At 42.0% G+C, this 20,026-nt stretch overlaps 1 protein-coding gene across 1 annotated transcript in view; it reads left to right on the top strand.

Annotated features, from left to right (window-relative positions):
- The first annotated feature begins 340 nt into the window (after positions 1–340).
- Positions 341–20,026, top strand: part of CFAP300 (cilia and flagella associated protein 300) — a 44,114-nt gene continuing 24,428 nt past the window's right edge. The window contains exons 1-2 of the mRNA XM_089687263.1: positions 341–493; positions 15,956–16,037. Coding sequence (XP_089543389.1) covers positions 396–493; positions 15,956–16,037 — 180 coding nt within the window. The 5' untranslated portion in view covers positions 341–395. The remainder of the gene's footprint in view (positions 494–15,955; positions 16,038–20,026) is intronic.

Raw genomic sequence — 20,026 nt, 5'->3', positions numbered from 1 at the left:
AACGCAGCGCCGTACAGCAAAAAATGTCCTGGTCACGAAGGGGGGTAAATCCTCCTGAGGGCAAGTGGTTAACGATGCCAGCTTTTCAGTCAACATAACAGCCAAGCAGGTGGCATTTCCCAAAGCAGTATTGAGCAATGGAAGTGAGCCTACATATTCAGTGGATATGGGTGTCCTGTGAGAGTTGTTTAGTAACACAGCCTGAGTCTATTCTTATAGAATTACTTTTATTTTTCAGCAATGCTCCCCAGCACACACTCCCCACATAGGAACCTCTGTCAGGGAAAACGTTTCTACCCTACCTCCATTTCCGGGGGGAATCCTATTCCAGAGCTCTTCGCACGCTTGGTTTCCATAGGAACGGAGAAACGGCCAGTACAGAAGATTCCAGGAGGATGTCGGAGACAGAAGCGCCGTTTACCTTCCGCCCCCTGCCGGAGAGAACCTTCAGCTTTCTGGAGAAGACAGACACCCGAGAGCTGCTGACCAAATGGTAAACAAGGCGGAGATGGCACAGCCCGGTGCAGCGGCAAGATGCGTGTCCCGTGAAGATATGTCTGCCTCTTGCCGTTACACCGGTCCTGGCGCGGAACTCTGAGGCGTCATTCCTAAAGCCAGCAGGCCTCTCCCACACGGGCCTATGTGTGATTTCTGCACATGCCGAGCTGCGCACGGTCCTCTGTAAAGATATCACGTCAAGTGCCCACATTCAGATACAGTGTACACGGGCGGACTGACAACTCATGGGGCCCCGGGCAATAGGGGATCATGGGGCCCCTGTGTCCTTGCCCAGACTCAAAAAAGCCTATGAAAAAGGTACTGGGGGCATCTCATGGGGCCCCCTACTGACCCCGGGCCCTCAGGCAGTGCCCGAGTTTCCAAATGGTCAGTCCGCCCCTGAGTGTACAGTCCTTCTTTATGGGCCGGATCACCTCAGGATCACTCGGGAACGCGCCCACATTCCTGACCATTCCCACACCGTGCGACAATGCAGCCTATTCATCTCAAGGCAAATAAAAAAAAAAGCACCACGGTACCTCGTGATTCGGTGCCCACAAACGTACTGTGAATGCTTGCAGAGGCAATGCATTATGAGCGCAATGCGGGGAAATGCACACGGAACACGTTGTGAACCAGCCCTTCCAATGAATGACTACACGTGTTCAGGTTTATGTGTGTAAGCCCATAAAATATACAGGCGTGTGCGGCCCTGGACACAGCTGCGTTCTACTTTTTGTGCATGGCTAAACTCAGCGCACATTAACCATTTGCCCTCCTGAGGATTTCCCCCCCTTCATGACCAGGCCATTTTTTGTGTCATAGCGCTCTGTTACTTTAACTGACAATTGCGCGGTCATGCCTTGCTGCACCCAAATTTAATTTACGTCCTTTTTTTTTCCCCCACAAATACAGCTTTCTTTTATTGGTATTTGATTGCCTGTGCGTTTTTTATTTTTTGCACTATACGTATTTTTTTGTTACAGATTTAGACCAAAATGTATTCTGCTACATGTCTTTGCTAAAAAAAAGAAAAAATCCCAATACGTGTAAATGAACCGGTTTACGTGAAAGTTAAAGCGTTTACTAAAGGTGGAATAGATACTGTGATTTTTTTTCTACTAGTAATGGCGGCGATCAGCGACTTTTAGCGGGACTGCGGCAGACATTCTGACACTGGAGGGGAAATAACTTGGTGTTACTGACATCTCCAGTGACACCAATACAGTGATCAGTGCTATAAAAAAGCACTGACACTGTACTAATGGCACTGGGCAGGAAGGGGTTAATGTGAGGGGCTATCAAAGGGTTAACTGTGTGCAAGGAGTGTTTTACTAGGGGGTGGAGGGTTTACTGTCAGCTTGAGCAGTGTGCTCAAGCTGACAGTAAACAAACAATCTTCCTTGCCGTCGGAGATGCTCAGTAATCTCGGGCGCCGGCGGGTAATTACCGGCCGGGACACAGTGATTGACATCTGCAGCCGTGAACAGCGGCGCAGGTAGGGTGCACACACGGTTCGCGCGCACCCCCTACCCGAAAATGCAAAATGACAATATATATATACGTGATTTTACGCAAGGTTCTACCCTGTAGCAGTATATCTGCTATAAGACGGTCCTTAAGCAGTTAACCTGAATTAACAGGCATAAAAACCTGCCTGGTGCTCTATACACTCTATACAAATCTTAAATAAAGTTTTTACTTTAGTTATACCGTAAGGTATATGTAAACCCAAACATTGGACCTCCGTTTATTTTCTCTTTTGCACTGGTAAATATCCCGTGGAAGTATTTTATGTTGATCCTGCCAGAAATCCAGTGCTGTTCTGTGCACTCTGCAGTCTTCTCTCAAGCAGTGTCATTAATGAAAAGGTAAAGTGGTAATAATTCCAAAAGCAAAAACGTATTCTTTTGCAGCTTACCAATCATTAGATGTGATGGCTGCATTGGTTTTCTTTTTTTCAGGTTTTTTTCCCCTCTGTTGTCACCTGGTCAGTGACACAGCTCCCTGCCCCCACTCTGGATGAATAAGTACAGGGGGCACCTTTGGACAGTAGCATTTCCAACCGTCAAGCATTTTTTCAGTGAAAACACCACTACTGGACAAGTGGTTTTTTTTCTGCCTCTTAAAAACCCCTGACACTAAATGCTCTTAAAAGCCTATGTGTGCATGGACACATAGGGGGGAGTTTAGAGTCAGGAAAAAAAAAATCCAGTGCCCCTAGATGCATCTGCAAAAATGTCCAGTGTGCATGAGGCCTCAAAGGTTATCTATAGACCTAACATATATATAAACGCACAAAATGTGGTTTAGAGGGCATAGGGTGGGGTGTTGTTCACTTTATTGTGGCACCACCCGCCATATTGTCTCTAATGTCTCAGTGAACATTTTAAATTTGGTATTTTTTCCTTTCTCTCTGGACTTTGTCTCAGAAAGATGAGGTATCTGCACCATGCCTCCCAGATGTCCTGTTTTAACCCCCCTTATCCATTGAAAATGTACACAGTACATTAGTACATTCCTGCTATCATATCCTACAGGGGACACAGCCACAGGTACACGTCAGCTTCTGTTTTGAAGGAGTTCTCTCCTAGAACAACTACAACTGATGCCTTCAGCCCTCTTGTTTTGTGTTGATGTTTTTAAAAATGTATTCGAACAAGTCTCAAGAATCTCTTATCTTTTTGCACGTGCACTGGATTTTATAGCTAAAAGCTTGGACTGCTGGACATGCTTGGAAGAATCGTCTTCTGTGCATGCCCATTGATGGTGAATGACTCTTTGGGGAATCCCTTGACAAATTCATCAAGAAAGTAATGAGGGGAAAGGTACTCTTACCCCAAAAGAAAAAGCCTAAAGTGGTTTTAAAGGCTAAAGGTTTTTTACCTGCATAGAATGCATGAAGGTAAAAAAGTTTGAGCCTTGACAAACACTTTAGGCTTTTTCTTATTGCGATCCCTCACAATCCATATTTGTGTACAACACCCTCGGCTGTCCTGGGTCTCTGCCTCATTGGCTGAGACAGCAAGCGGGGGGGGGGGGGGGGGGGGGGGGTTAGTTGACTGCACCCCTGGCATTGCTGTAGTTTGTTCTAACCCCATCACTGCCATTATGTTTAAACAGCTTGGTCTTTGAGAGAATGAAGGAAAAAAATAAAGCCATGTGAAATACAAATTTTATTTGTACACCTAATACTAATAAGATATTAAGAGCATGCAGCTATAGAATAGAATATTTTAAATTACAATTCTCCTTTAAACTAAGTGTGCCCATTTTTCCATGAAAAGTGGCAATACTCTAATTGAGAGTCTTTTTAAAAACAAGTGCAGTTTCTGTTTTCTGCATAGGGCATTGCTAGATATACCCCACACAGTGCTTAGGTTTTACAATTTAGGTATAGAATGCATAGTGCAGTGTGAATCTTGTCATGTCCCGTGGTGTCCTCTGCACAACGCTGCAGAAGTACCAGATGAGCTGTTAACAGAAATATGGCCATGATTAGGACACAGCACTGCTCTATGTGATGACTTTTGTATTTCGCAACAGCAAATTAAGTCACAAATAGATATTTTCAAAGGTTCTGAAATTGTGCCACTGCAAAGGTTGCCAGACTATTCATAGGCTGTTATTCTTGTCTGCCTATTTTTTAGTCTGGAGGCACTGAGAACCAGCAGAGGCTGCAACAAACTTTCTGTTAGCTGTCAGGCTGCTGGCTTTGATTCACAAGCGCTCTGCTTCCAATTCAGATGCCGCCTCTCCCAAATGGCTGCTGAGTCTACAGTTGAGGACAGTTGTCCAAACAATGTGGATATTTCAGTAGAAGAGCCTACTGAGGTGTTGCCACAAGCAACATCAGAGGCAGTAGAAACATGTCTTCCTAGTTCACTGGTTTTAGACTACTTTGGTTCCTCAAACTTTTTACTCCAGAGGAAACATTGATATCATTTTTAGGTCTCTGGGAACCCCAGCAAAAACCAATTCATTGGGAGGGTTAGTGGGGAAAATGCTCCTTACATTGGTGACCAATAATCCCCTTCTTACATTTGTGGTCAGAATGCCACCCTTGTAGACAGCTAAAGAGATTGAGGTCCTGAAGCGGACTCTGCCAAGTGGTATTGACCCTGAAACTATGCAGGTTCCATCAAATAGGTGGTCAATCAGCCACAGCTCAAGGAGCCTCTGGAGGAACCCTAGAGATCCATGGAACCCTTGCTAAAAATGGCTGCTATATAGATTGAGTAGGTTTTTATTGACATCAGTGTGACACGTACAGTACATATTCCTATAAGGCAGCAGTAAGTGGGTTCATTCCACGATTACTCCGGTGTGTTTCACACAGGCTGCTAAGGTGCTGATGTAATATATGCTGCACAAGCATTGGAGACTTTACACTGACCTGTCTGTTCTTTACTGGCTCCTTCACTGCACAACTTCAATCAGCCTGTTATGTGCTTGTTAATAGCAAGTAGAGAGCATTACCTCAACTGCATACACAGTGCAAATGTCATGTAATTAAACCCTGCAGTCAGTAAACTAGAAAGATGCTTGAAGAGACTCTTCTCTGTCTTTACATATCTTTATTGACTTTTCTTGTGTACAGATCTGCATGGCCTTCCTGTGAATTACAGGGTCCACAGCGTTAAGCGGGACCCACATGGGATTGCACAAAGGGATAACACTTTCCTTCCCACTCTGTTAGGTTGCCAGTGAAGTCTGCGTGGCAACAGTTGCTGATTGGGCCGTTTTGGCGGACATCCGCAGCCCGCGCTTTTCCCCCTATAAAAGCAGCTACTCACAAGATGCAGCAGCTGCTGAGGGACCGGACCGCTGCTCACTGAAGACTGAGAACCTTGATATGGATAGCCTCTTTCGCCGCCTCATTGAGAAGGCAGAAATTTCCGGAGGCGAAGAGTGGCTTCGGAGGTGTTTAGAGGAGAATTCTACCCCTCCCCTTCCTTCCGTCCCAGAGCAGGAGATTTCTGAAAAAATGGCTGCCAAAACTCTGGGCATGCGCAGTGCAGTGCAATCTAAGAGGAAAAGGCAGAGGAAGGACTGTTCACTTCCTTCACTCCTCAGTAACAGTGCTCCCTCAAGTTCAGTCAGGGAAACTGATCCATTTACATTTGAGGATGCCACTCAGCCTGCTGTTATAGAGGCATCTACTGTAGTGGGAAAATAGCAAATTTTTGTTCTGATGAGATGTTGTCTAATTCTAAAGTTAATGAATTGCGTTCTACTTAATTCTATTGCAAATATTTTGGATGGTGTAATAAAAGAAATTTGGTTGTATCACAAGAAATAGAAGATTTTGGGGCTCAGGGTTCTGGTGCATTAAATAATAATTCTTCTCAAATTTCTGGTTCTGACCCTATTGCGTCATTTGCATCTTTGGAAAAAAATATGTTGGATGTTAGTACAATTTGGCAAGGGCAAAAAGTGTCTAATGAAAATATGGCTAGTGTAATTTTCCAGCAGTTTCTAAGCCATTTATAGCCGAAACATTCCTTAAAGAAGCACTTCCATGTGAAATATCTCCCTTAGGTTTTCACCTGCCCCAACAGTAAAAGAAAAAATTTGGAAGAGAGATTTTGTGGATATTTTATCTTTATTACCAGCGTCCAAGGAATATTTGGTTAAAATGGGAAAAAAAAGAGGAAGACAGAATAGAAGAAGATAGGAGAAGGGCTATACCTAAAACTTTTCTAAACTGGCTTTTGTATATACGCAGCTGTTTTGGGTGAACATTTCCCGGAGAGATGCTCAGGCTTGTTTCAACATTTGGATATTGTAGCAGAGGATATCCAACATTTTGGTGGTACAGCCTGGTATACTTATGAAAATAGACTGAAGCTTTCAGTTCATTCATCTTTACGTTGGGGTATTAAAGATGTTGGTTTATGGTTGAATTTAATGTTACCACAAAGATCTTTACCCCACAAAAGCCGAACATCAATCAGAATTCCTTTTTATAAAGGATTCTGTTTTGCATTTAACAAAAGCCAGTGTCGATTCCTATCCAACTGTAGATACAAACAGTGTTCATACTGTAATGGGTGTGCTGTTCCCCTCATATTTGTTATTTAACTGTGCATTGTATCACCAATTCTTATTTCACCATGTTTGTTTCTATGTCTTGATCTGTTGCTGCCATCTGCTGGCCAGAATTTGCATGCTGCATGCCCATGTTATAGCTAGTAAGTGTTTTCTCTGCTGGGCGTGGTTTTAGGCAAGCCTTGGTTCTGGTCACTTCCTGCAGCCATTTTTATGTGCTTTATAGCTGTGTGACAGGACATTCAATTCCCTGGGCTTGTGAAGGCATCAGTTTTTGACCAGCAGTTAGCCTCAGGAAAGATATCACAGGACAGCATCAATACCTCTACTACCTTACAGTATTGTATCACTGTTTGTCGCTGTATTTTGGACCAAATAAACCCACGCTGATTTCATTCCCGTGTATACGTTTGGATCCATCTAACCTGAGCATCTGCCGGTCCGGTCTGCTCCACTGCTTGGATACGAAGGTAGGAAGTTACACAGCTATTATCAGTTATACCTTCATTCGCCTTCATGTGGGGACAGAACAATGGGTCACACCCAGCCTTTTAGATGCTTTTGAAAATCCTCTCTACATCATTTCAACTTCAAAACCGGGATCCAAATATTAAAAACCAAGACGCCAGTGATATTGTCAAAAATGCTACCAGGGCTCGATCGCTACAGCAGGATGGCGGATCTATTGTGTAAAAGGTTCAAAGAAGGTTTCCTAGTTCCTTCCTTCAACGGTAAAGGCTATTTCCCAGTTAAAAATTTGTGTTCAACCCTTTTGCATTCAGAAATTGTGGAAGTTAAAACTAATAAAGAACTGCAGATAGGCTTGCTGGCCCCTTTCCCAATTTTAGACTATCTCCATTAGGTTTGGTTCCTAAGAAAGAACCTGGAACCTTTCATGTGTCTTACCCCCCCTAATAGTTCTCTTAACGACGAGGTTGCAGATTTTGATGCTTCAGTTTCTTATGCATCCTTTGATGAGGCCCTGATTTTACTACAACGCTTTGGTAGATCAGAAAAGCGGACATCAAATATGCCTTCCGTGTGTTACCTGTACATCCTCAAGGTTTCAATTCGCTGTGTTTTTATTTTAATGGTTCATTTTATTTTGATAAATATATGCCTATGGGTTTTTCTTTGTCACGCTTCTACTTTGTAGCCTCTACTTTTTTACAATGGGTTCTATCTGAATTATCAGCAGAAGGTGGTTTTCTTCATTATTTAGATGATTTTCTTGTCATTGGCCCTCCCCGATTCCAGCGCCTGTTATGAGTTGTCAGTCTGTTTCTTTAATATCTGCGAATCTTTAGGCATTCCTCTTGCTCAGGCTTTAAGCGGGACCCACATGGGATTGCAGAAAGGGATAACACTTTCCTTCCCACTCTGTTAGGTTGCCAGTGAAGTCTGCGTGGCAACAGTTGCTGATTGGGCCGTTTTGGCGGGTGTCCACAGCCCGCACTTTTCCACCTATTAAAGCAGCTACTCACAAGCTCCAACAGCTGCCGAGGGACCAGACCGCGGCTCCCCCCCCCCCTTTTTAATAATTTATCATTATTGTCATGGTGCCTGTTGGGGTTTAGTCATCCAGTTTATCTGACTGAATTTTTTGTTTATTCTTGATGGTTTAGCCAAAAAGGGATATATATAGTATGTATATATGTATGTGTATTAAGTAATTTGTTTAATTGAGGTTACCCTTTAAATCGCACCATGGCCAAATATTTTCCAGTAAAGAATATTGTATTTGAATATTTTAGTATTGTATCTTTATTATGGTATAAAAACTCCTTTGTGCTATGCCATCAGTATGCTCTCCAGTGGCAGCTGTACATTACCTATGATGACTACGGCAGAATGTGCCCAATGCATTGTGTGTTGTCATGGCACGTATTCCAAATTGTAAATGTGTAGAAAGTGGTGAAAATGTTGCATGTGACTTGTGCATTGCAGCTCCTCACCATGTGTTCAGGTAGCTCATGCACATTGTGGTGTGTGTTGGCCACTACTGTTCAGTGCATGGGGGTGTTAATCTCAATGAATAGGAAGATCCGTAAATCCAGGAGTAGAGCTGGCCATACACTTGTACACTTTTGGTTTGCAGTTTTCCATTTTAAGAACGCTGGTTTGATTTTCAAATCATCATTGGGGTCAAATGATGTTTGTTTTCTACTGCAGTGATATGAAAATTAGAAGTTCGTCCAGTTTAGAACATTTTTGATCCCGTTGCTTGTCACATGTGACTTTTATTCAGGAAAGTCCATTCATTACAATATTGAATGTTAAAGGCAAACAAAATTTTGAAGTACTTTCAAACAACATTCGTCAAGTCATCTATTGTACTGAGAATTTCTGTGTGAATTTTCATGTGCGGTCCCCTTAAGATTCACAAGAATTTTTAGTACCTATATTTAAAGACATATTGTGGTTATATTCTTTAACCGCTTCCTTCCCACGCGCCCGCAATGTACTGCAGTGACGTACCCGTACGTTGCTCTGGCTGTACTAACACAGGGTCCTGTTCACTGGGATGTTCATTGCGGTGTGTCCGGTGGACACAGTGCAGTACTCCCCCTCCTCTGACTGCTCATTAATTACAGCTCTGCTTCTCTTCCTAGTGTGCTGTGATTGGCCCACAACTGTCACATAATACATGGGGCCAATCACAGCACCCTGTACCATGTGACCAGCTCCAACCAATCACAGATCACTATCTGGAGCTGTCAAAAACTTAAATCATCCATGACCGTTCATGGATGAGTTAGGTTCATGGCAGCAAGCCTTGCATTGCAGGAGAAATGATCTTTATTTCTCCTGCAAAGCAAAGGGTAAGAAAAGTAAAAATCCCTGATCATCCCCCCATAGTAGTACAATGTAACTATGGTAACATTGTATTATTCTGATAATAGTATTAAAAGATAAATGTAAAAAAAAAAATGCTTACCAGCTTTTGGTATTTTGGGGTGTGAATGTGCCTGCGCCCCTCGCTGCCACAACCCCCCCCCCCCCCTTGGTCCAGGGAGAGAAGAGAGAACATGGCACCAAGTAAAAGCACTACATTTTACACACACATTAGATTAGCACATTTAACCCTTTGATTGCCCTGTCACCCGGCCAGTGCCAATAGTACAGTGTCAGAATATAACATTTTTCACTGATCACTGCATTCCTGCCACAACGGCATAAGATAACGTCAGGGTCAGTAAGCGCCCCACCTAGCCAGGGATTGCCCGCACACTATTGCACTCACACTATAGGTAGCTGGTCGCCATTACTAGTATAGTGTTTGTACAGATCAATATAATGATTATGAACAGAACTATACTAGTGCCTGCTTAGTATAGTGTCCCCAAAAACGCAGTGTTAACAGGATCGGCCCCGTTCGCAGCCAGCACTAGCATTTAGCCCTTCCGCTGTTTTTCACGGAAGATTTGTACCAATTTATTGTGGGCCAAGGCAATTTATACGCACAACAATACATCGCCACCCACCCAAATTCAGCTCTTGCCGGACAATTCGCATGGAAACCTACCACGGTTTCTGAATTTAAAACTTTTTTCGCACTTGAATTCAACATGGAAATAACAAAAAAGAAAGAATGAATTGCGGTCATATGGTCCACGGACCCGATTCATATGCCCTTGTTCTTTGCTGTTACATGTGCCCAACATGGACCAGCAATGTACTGGTACGTCGCTGGACTTTGAGTGGTTATATCGGGATGATGGCTGCAGCTACAGGCATCATCCTGGTATTTGTTTTTTTTTCAGCTGGTGCTTGGCTTTCACGTAAAAGCAATCCTAGCAGCCAAGTAACTGCTGAATTGTTTTTATGAGCAGCGAGATGGGAAATCCCCCCCAGCTGCCAGTTTTCGTGGGCTGTCCTATCCCACAGGGGAATCCAAGAATGCAGCCATCAGTTCCGCTGGCTGCCCATAGAGCTGATCAGAGACCAGAATAGCTCCCATCATCTCTATAGTCTAAGAAATTGGAAGCTACGAACATTTCATCACTTCGGTTTTGCAGGATATAAACAGCGCCATTTGTAAATTGGGAAAGCGAATAACACACACCGATCTTGGCGAGATCAGATAATGTAAGGGCAGAAGAGATATCTTGAGTATAATAAACCCCAGATTTCTCAAAAAATAATACCTGTCAAAGCCTATTGCAGTCAGAGGGGATATTTACATTCCCTGTGATGGCAATGAAAGTGATTAAAAAAAAGAAAAATAAAGGGGTGTAAAAATAATAGAAAAAAATCAAAATAACTAGAAATAAAAGCACCACTGCGTTGACCCCGTGTTGGTATGTAAACAGCAGTTGCAACATACATGTGAGGTATCGCCGCAAACGTCAGATTGAGGGCAGTAATTCTAGCACTAGACCTCCTGTGTAAATATAAATTGGTGACCTGCAAAGGCTTTTAAAGTCGCCTATTGATAATAAAAATGTATGTACTTACACGGGCATGCACAATTTTAAAGCATGTCATGTTTTGTATCTATTTACTCCACGTAACATCATCTTTTATATTTTATCAAGCAATTGGGCAATATGTTGTGTTATTGTGCATTCAAATTCTAAAAAGTGTATTTTCCCCAAAAGATTTGCGTTTGAAAAATCACTGCGCAAATACTGTGTGACTTAAAAAATTTCAACACCCAGTTTTATTCTCTAGGGCCTCTGCTTTAAATATATATATATATATATATATATAGATAGATAGTCCGGTCCATAAATATTGGGACATCGACACAATTCTAACATTTTTGGCTCTATACACCACCACAATGGATTTGAAATGAAACGAACAAGATGTGCTTTAACTGCAGACTGTCAGCTTTACTTTGAGGGTATTTACATCCAAATCAGGTGAACGGTGTAGGAATTACAACAGTTTGCATATGTGCCTCCCACTTGTTAAGGGACCAAAAGTAATGGGACAGAATAATAATCATAAATCGAACTTTCACTTTTTAATACTTGGTTGCAAATCCTTTGCAGTCAATTACAGCCTGAAGTGTGGAACGCATAGACATCACCATACGCTGGGTTTCATCCCTGGTGATGCTCTGCCAGGCCTCTACTGTAACTGTCTTCAGTTCCTGCTTGTTCTTGGGGCATTTTCCCTTCAGTTTTGTCTTCAGCAAGTGAAATGCATGCTGTATCGGATTCAGGTTAGGTGATGGACTTGGCCATTGCATAACATTCCACTTATTTCCCTTAAAAAACTCTTTGGTTGCTTTTGCAGTATGCTTTGGGTCATTGTCCATCTGCACTGTGAAGCGGCGTCCAATGAGTTGTGAAGCATTTGGCTGAATATGAGCAGATAATATTGCCCGAAACACTTCAGAATTCATCCTGCTGCTTTTGTCAGCAGTCACATCATCAATAAATACAAGAGAACCAGTTCCATTGGCAGCCATACATGCCCACGCCATGACACTACCACCACCATGCTTCACTGATGAGGTGGTATGCTTAGGATCATGAGCAGTTCCTTTCCTTCTCCATACTCTTCTCTTCCCATCACTCTGGTACAAGTTGATCTTAGTCTCATCTGTCCATAGGATGTTGTTCCAGAACTGTGAAGGCTTTTTTAGATGTCGTTTGGCAAACTCTAATCTGGCCTTCCTGTTTTTGAGGCTCACCAATGGTTTCCATCTTGTGGTGAACCCTCTGTATTCACTCTGGTGAAGTCTTCTCTTGATTGTTGACTTTGACACACATACACCTACCTCCTGGAGAGTGTTCTTGATCTGGCCAACTGTTGTGAAGGGTGTTTTCTTCACCAGGGAAAGAATTCTCCGGTCATCCACCACAGTTGTTTTCCGTGTTTTCCGGGTCTTTTGGTGTTGCTGAGCACACCGGTGCGTTCCTTCTTTTTAAGAATGTTCCAAACAGTTGTTTTGGCCACGCCTAATGTTTTTGCTATCTCTCTGATGGGTTTGTTTTTTCAGCCTAATGATGGCTTGCTTCACTGATAGTGACAGCTCTTTGGATCTCATCTTGAGAGTTGACAGCAACAGATTCCAAATGCAAATAGCACACTTGAAAGAAACTCTGGACCTTTTATCTGCTCGTTGTAATTGGGATAATGAGGGAATAACACACACCTGGCCATGGAACAGCTGAGAAGCCAATTGTCCCATTACTTTTGGTCCCTTAGCAAGTGGGAGGCACATATGCAAATTGTAGTAATTCCTGCACCGTTCACCTGATTTGGATGTTAATACCCTCAAATTAAAGCTGACAGTCTGCAGTTAAAGCACATCTTGTTTGTTTCATTTCAAATCCATTGTGGTGATGTATAGAGCCAAAAATGTTAGAATTGTGTCGATGTCCCAATTTATATGGACCTGACTGTGTGTGTGTGTATGTATGTACAGTGGGGATCGAAAGTTTGGGCACCCCAGCTAAAAATTTGTATTAATGTGCATAAAGAAGCCAAGGAAAGATGGAAAAATCTCCAAAAGGCATCAAATTACAGATTAGACATTCTTATAATATGTCAACAAAAGTTAGATTTTATTTCCATCATTTACACTTTCAAAATAACAGAAAACGAAAAAAATGGCGTCTGCAAAAGTTTGGACACCCTGCAGAATTTTTAGCATGCACTGCCCCCTTTGCCAAGCTGAGACCGGCCAGTGTCATGGATTATTCTCAATCATCCTCTGGGAAGACCAGGTGATGTCAATCTCAAAGGATTTAAATGCCCAGACTCATATGACCTTGCCCCAACAATCAGCACCATGGGTTCTTCTAAGCAGTTGTCTAGAAAACTGAAACTGAAAATAGTTGACGCTCACAAAGCTGGAGAAGGCTATAAGAAGATAGCAAAGCGTTTTCAGATGTCAGTATCCTCTGTTCGGAAAGTAATTAAGAAATGGCAGTCATCAGGAACAGTGGAAGTTAAAGCAAGATCTGGAAGACCAAGAAAAATATCAGACAGAACAGCTCGCAGGATTGTGAGAAAAACAATTCAAAACCCACGTTTGACTGCACGATCCCTCCAGAAAGATCTGGCAGACGCTGGAGTTGTGGTACACTATTCCACTATAAAGAGATACTTGTACAAATATGGTCTTCATGGAAAAGTCATCAGAAGAAAACCTCTTCTACGTCCTCACCACAAAAATCATCGTTTGAACTTTGCAAATGAACATATAGACAAGCCTGATGCATTTTGGAAACAAGTTCTGTGGGCCGATGAGGTTAAAATTGAACTTTTTGGCCGGAACGAGCAAAGGTACGTTTGGAGAAGAATGGGCACAGAATTTAATGAAAAGAACCTCTGTCCAACTGTTAAGCATGGGGTTGGATCAATCATGCTTTGGGGTTGTGTTGCAGCCAGTGGCACAGGGAACATCTCACGAGTAGAAGGAAAAATGGATTCAATAAAATTTCAGCAAATTTTGGATGGTAACTTGATGCCATCTGTGAAAAAGCTGAAGTTAAAGAGAGCATGGCTTCTACAAATGGATAATGATCCTAAACACACCTCGAAATCCACGGGGGATTACATCAAGAGGCGTAAACTGAAGGTTTTGCCATGGCCTTCACAATCTCCTAACCTCAACATAATTGAAAATCTATGGTTGACCTTAAAAGAGCAGTGCGTGACAGACAGCCCAGAAATCTCAAAGAACTGGAAGACTTTTGTAAGGAAGAATGGGCAAAGATACCTCAAACAAGAACTGAAAGACTCTTGGCTGGCTACAAAAAGCATTTACAAGCTGTGATACTTGCCAAAGGGGACAGTACAAGATATTAACTCTGCAGGGTGCCCAAAGTTTTGCAGACGCCATTTTTTTGTTTTCTGTTATTTTGAAAGTGTAAATGATGGAAATAAAATCTAACTTTTGTTGACATATTATAAGAATGTCTAATCTGTAATTTGATGCCTTTTGGAGATTTTTCCATCTTTCCTTGGCTTCTTTATGCGCATTAATACTAATTTTTAGCTGGGGTGCCCAAACTTTCGATCCCCACTGTATATATGTGTGTGTGTGTGTGTGTGTATATGTTTGGGGGTTCAAAGTAATTTTCTAGCAAAAAAAAGATGTTTTTTCATGTGAACAAAAGGTGTCAGAAAAGGCTTGATCTTCAAGAGTGGGTGATATGTGGCATAAGCTTCTAATGTTGGCCCTGAAATGCCAGGATAGTAGAAGCAACCCCTTCAAATGACCCCTTTTTGGAATGTAAACACTCCTTGGTATTTGCTAAGAGGCATGGTGAGTATTTTGCAGATCTCATTTGTTGACACATTTTTGTAAAACAAAGAAAGAAAACAAAAATTTATTTTTTCTTTACTTTTTTTTCTTTTTCAAAACCCTGTGACAAAAATTATATCTGTAAAATACTCCCCATGCCTCTTATAAAATTCCTTGGTTGTATGTTTGTACTGTCCTGGCATTTTAGAGCCTCCAAAACTGTGATGGGAAAGTGATATGAAGAAATATGCCCTTTGAAAGCCTTGAGGTGGTCATTAGATTTTGGGGGCCTGTATGTAGCTAGGTTGCCAAAAAGTCTCTCACATGTGGTATCCCCATGTTTAGGAGAAGTAGAAGAATGTGTTTTGGGGTGTTATTCCACATATACCCATAGCATGCATGAGCAATATATCATTAAAATGACAACTTTTGTGTAAAAAAAAAAATTGTAATTTTCAAAATATTTGTGGCAAAAAAATATAATGTTCCATGGACTCAACATGCCTCTCTGTAAAATCCTTGGGGTGTCTACTTCCAAAGAGGGGTCATTTGGGAGGTGGTGTTTTTACTGCCCAGGCATTTTAGCACCTCAAGAAATGTGCTAGGCAGTCAGAAACCAAAAGCTACGTACATTCCAATATGTGTGTGTGTGTGTGTGTGTGTGTGTGTGTATATATATATATATGTGTGTGTGTGTGTGTGTGTATATATATATGTGTGTGTGTGTGTGTGTGTGTGTGGTTTTTAGACACTATAACTTTCACACAAACCAATTAATATACATGTATTGAGATTTTTTTTTTTTACTAAAGACATGTAGCGGAATACATTTTGGCCTAAAATTATTGGCTAACTTTTGAGCTTATTAGATATTTTTTATAACCAAAAGTGAAAAATATGGTGTGGTGTTTTTTTTTTTCTTTTCTAAATTGTTGGTCTTTTTTTTGTTTATAGCGCAAAAAGTAAAAACTGCAGAGGTGATCAAATACCACCAAAAGGAAGCTCTATTTATGTGGGGAAAAAAGGACATAAATTTTGTTTGGGTACAGCATTGCACGACTGCGCAATTACCATTTGAAATAGCGCAGTGCCGAACAGCAAAAAATGGCCTGGTCATGAAGGGGGGCAAATCTTCTGGAGGGCAAGTGGTTAAAAAAAATGTTGATACTAATCGTTTTTTCTATTTTTCTTCAGGTCAATGAATGGTAGACTAATGGCACAAGTCTTTTTCTATGACCAGTATTTTCAGCCCTATCAGAAAGATGACTTTGTCCTGGTGAGTTTTCCCCAAGCTTTGGCCATTAGCGTACTAGCATCATGATTTTTATGGTGTCTTAAGTATCACCAATTTTGTTACCATGTGTACCACCCACCTTTACTTCAACACTGCTTTGTCTGTAAAGGTCTGTACACACAATCAAAAAATTGTACAAATAATTCCGCTTTCAATGCGATCATGCAATAATCTGATCAGTTCGTACAGAGTTTTCGAGAGCTGAGCAGGATAGGTCGCATGAAATTATCCGATGAAACAAGTACAAAAAGTTTTCTCATACAATAGCAGATCGTACGATTTTCAGTTATTCAGCACAGTTTTCATGCAAAAATACAATACAATTACATCACTTCTGAATTTTTATTCTGTTGTATGAGTTTTTTCATAGCCTTAGTGACCTCTTCATTTTCGATATGGAGACTAGCATGCAAAAAACAAAACGGTTGATCGTTTGTTCGATAATCTCATTGTGTGTACCAGGCTTGAAGGAGAACATGGCAAGCAGCTCAAATCATAATAAAAAAATATCAAGTGGTACTTCACTGCAATGACATATCAAAAAAAAAAAGTGTCCCAGCACTGGTTATCAAATAGGAACCAAGTCAGAACCTGGTTGGATACATTTACTAACAAATGTTGAAATGATATAACAGGGATAAGGAACCCTAGGCATGCGTGCTAGTGTGGGTAGGCAATGTCATTTTCAGTGGCATGTGGAAATTCATCACATGGCATGTATGCTCACTTGTATCATGGGCTTGTGTTCTCAGTCGGCCTATGTGAGAACCTGAGGACAGTGCAATTGCCATCAGCTTTAATCAGCTTTAATTGACAGCTCATTAGGCTGCCAATTACAAGGCCTGACCTGCCTATCTGTGCCCATGGCCCAACCATCTCCTATCATTTCAGAGAATAGAGAGAAAACAGGTGGCGCACACACCTAGTGCATTATCAAAGGTTTATTGTAGGAATTAAATCATAAAAACATACTCACAGACGAGTCATCCGGAGTTTACTTCCTGTCTTGTGGTTTGCAGTCCAGCAGCCATTTCCCCACAGGTTGGTCATCAGCTCTGAGGAAAGGGATTCGTCCCCGAAACGCGTCAGCCATTTGACCGTACTGACAGTGAGAACACCTTGCCCCCCGTTGTGGCCATTGTAATTTTTCTATGCTTTTTAGATACATGCTTCGTCTGTGAGTATGTTTTTATGATTTAATTCCTACAATAAACCTTGGATAATGCACTAGGTGTGTGCGCCACCTGTTTTCTCTATCCAGTGGCTGATTTCCCCGTCTGAGGAGGGCTGCACCCCTGGAACATTTCCTTTTGGTTGTCGCTGTCCTGGTACCCTTGGCTTCCCTTTTGGCTGTGCATATCCTGAGGCGCTGGAGAGTACATACGCTATAATTTCAGAGAAGCCCGCTTGATGTCACCTAAATTCAGGTGTTCCCAATACCTGCATTGGCTTGTCTGTGGCTTCAGACGTTATGTGAAGGAACGCAGATACCTACCCTCTTCCTCCTCCTTGTGGAAGTTCTTGCTTCAGCAGGTATGAATCATCCGGTTGATACAGACTCAAAGTCAAGCTGTTATCACTTGCTGTCTTTTTCCATTGCAGACTTGCAACTTTTTGGGTGCAAAAGGCAGGCCCTAAAGAAATGCAAAACCCACTTAGATCTGGTCAAGTGCAACTGAGTGGTCTCAGAAGCAAGGCAAACTGATGCCATTGAGAGAAACCCAAAGCCCATCCACACGAGCCCTAAAACAGACACAATTTTTTTGCAAACTCTTTGATAGACATGGCCAGAGCTTTTTTGTATAGCTATCAAGAGTTTGAGTTTCGTAAGGGGTGCGTTCATCCCTCTGAATGATGTTCCTCTACACCCAAAAGATCTAAGTGTAAAGGACAAAGAAGGTGAGAGGCCTGTACAGCAGACATTAATCCTAAAGTCCTGTGGAAGTAATTAGTGGCAGGAGACTGTGGAACTGGCTTTAAATGACTTTATCAGATGCCCGCCCGAACCACTTGGTGTCCAGCAGACAATAACGTATGTTAATTACATTTCCATATGTTTAGAACTATTTAATATGTTTTCGTTTGTGTAGAAGTGAGCTGGCAATGGCAAGTCATTTCCTAAAGGTGGTCAAAATACATAAAATAAAATTTTTCATATTCTGTTTACTTTGACAATTAAAAAAGACCCGTGCTTGTAAAAATAGGTGTCCTGTTTTGTGGACTTGTTGTCCTGCAAATGATAGTTGCCTGGCTGACATCCTCATCTACTGGCCTCATCTTAGTCACTGACCTGGAACAAGTATTCATATTGGGAAGTCTGATTTTCACCGGCGGCATGCTTTTTCCTAGGTCAAATATTATTTAGGTCAGAAACAGCCCAGCAACTAGCATTGTCAAAAGGAGGTTGTAAGAAATAAATATACTGTATCTATTCAATGCAGATAGGTCACTTAGAGTAGCCAAAATGTTTTTGTTTAATTCTGCATAGAGTAGGGAAAAGTTAGAAGCTTGTCAGGTTTTATTGCCCTCTTGTCCCTGCTGGGGAGATTCACCAGAAGGAAAGTGATGGAAAATCCAAAGTTTTAAACCACTCCTCAAATGTACAAAAAAAATCCCAAAATGCTTCTCATGCTTGAAGAAGGTCGGTCCTCTTTTGAGATGAATGATGCCTAGCGTCTTTCAGCCTACAGGCGCTCCCTCAAAACCCATCTCTTCAGGGAAGCCTACCCCACCCTCACCTAACGGCCATCCTCCCTCATTCCTCCCACCACTTCATCCCCCTCAGCCACTTCATCCCCCTCAGCCACTTCCTATTGTTCCACTACCCCCTCCCTCCTAGATTGTAAGCTTGAAAGAGTAGGGCCCTCTTACCCCTCGTACGCTGTCTGTTTTTGTTGTACTGTGCCATGTATTGTCCCCCCTATTGTACAGCGCTGTTAATGGCACAACCCCCCCCCCCGTGTCTTTACACAGCCTGGGCACATTAGAAGGCTGTATAGATTGGCCCTCACACATCATGGTGTAAGCATTTTTTGATGCAGCGGAGGGGACCAGCCACCATCACTGGAGAGGATGAAGAGTGACCCTATCATCACCAATAGAGAGGTTGAAGAGGGACCCCACCACCATCACTGTAGTTGATAAAGAGGGACCCCACCACCATCACTGTAGTTGATAAAGAGGAATCCCACCACCATCACTAAAAGAGGAAGACTTCAATCTTCCTAACTTCTATCACTTGAGAAGATGAAGAGGAATCCCACCTCTATTACTAAAGAAGATAAAGAGGGATCCTATAGTATCACTCCAGGAATTAATGATTGTATTGTGAAATTTTATTTTAAACTGGCGTGTAGGGAATTACTGCAAACAAGCTTTAACCACTTGTCCTCCAGAGGATTTACCCCCCTTCCTGACCAGGCCAGTTTTTGCAATACGGCGCTGCATAACTTTAACGGACAATTGCAAGGTGTTGCAACACTGCACCCACATGAAATTTACGTCCTTTTCTCCCACGAATAGAGCTTTCTTTTGGTGGTGTTTTATCGCCTGTGCGGTTTTTATTTTTTGTGTTATAAAAAAAAAAAAAAGACCGACAATTTTGAGAAAAAAAACAATATTTATGACTTTTTGTTTATACACATGTCCAGTAAAGAAATTTTAAAAATCAAGTTATAGCGTCTACAAATGGTGTATATAATTTTTTTCCAGTAATGGGCGGCGATCAGCGACTTATAGCGGCACTGCGCCAGGCATTCTGACATTGGTTTGGTGTCACTGACATCCCCAGTGACACCAATACAGGGATCAGTGCTAATAAAAAGCACTGACACTGCACTAATTGCACTGGGCAGGAAGGGGTTAACATCTGGGGCGATCAAAGGGTTAACTGTGTGCTGTTTTACTATGTGGGCTGTGTGTGTTTCACTGCAAGCACACTGCTTAGTATGGCTCTCCTATGCTGGCGGGAA

Source organism: Staurois parvus, unplaced genomic scaffold (assembly GCF_062004578.1).
Source record: "Staurois parvus isolate SC_StPar_1 unplaced genomic scaffold, SC_StPar_1.0 ptg000422l, whole genome shotgun sequence".
In the NCBI taxonomy this organism is placed as follows: Eukaryota; Metazoa; Chordata; class Amphibia; order Anura; family Ranidae; genus Staurois; species Staurois parvus.
This window is presented reverse-complemented; position numbering and strand designations above follow the sequence as displayed.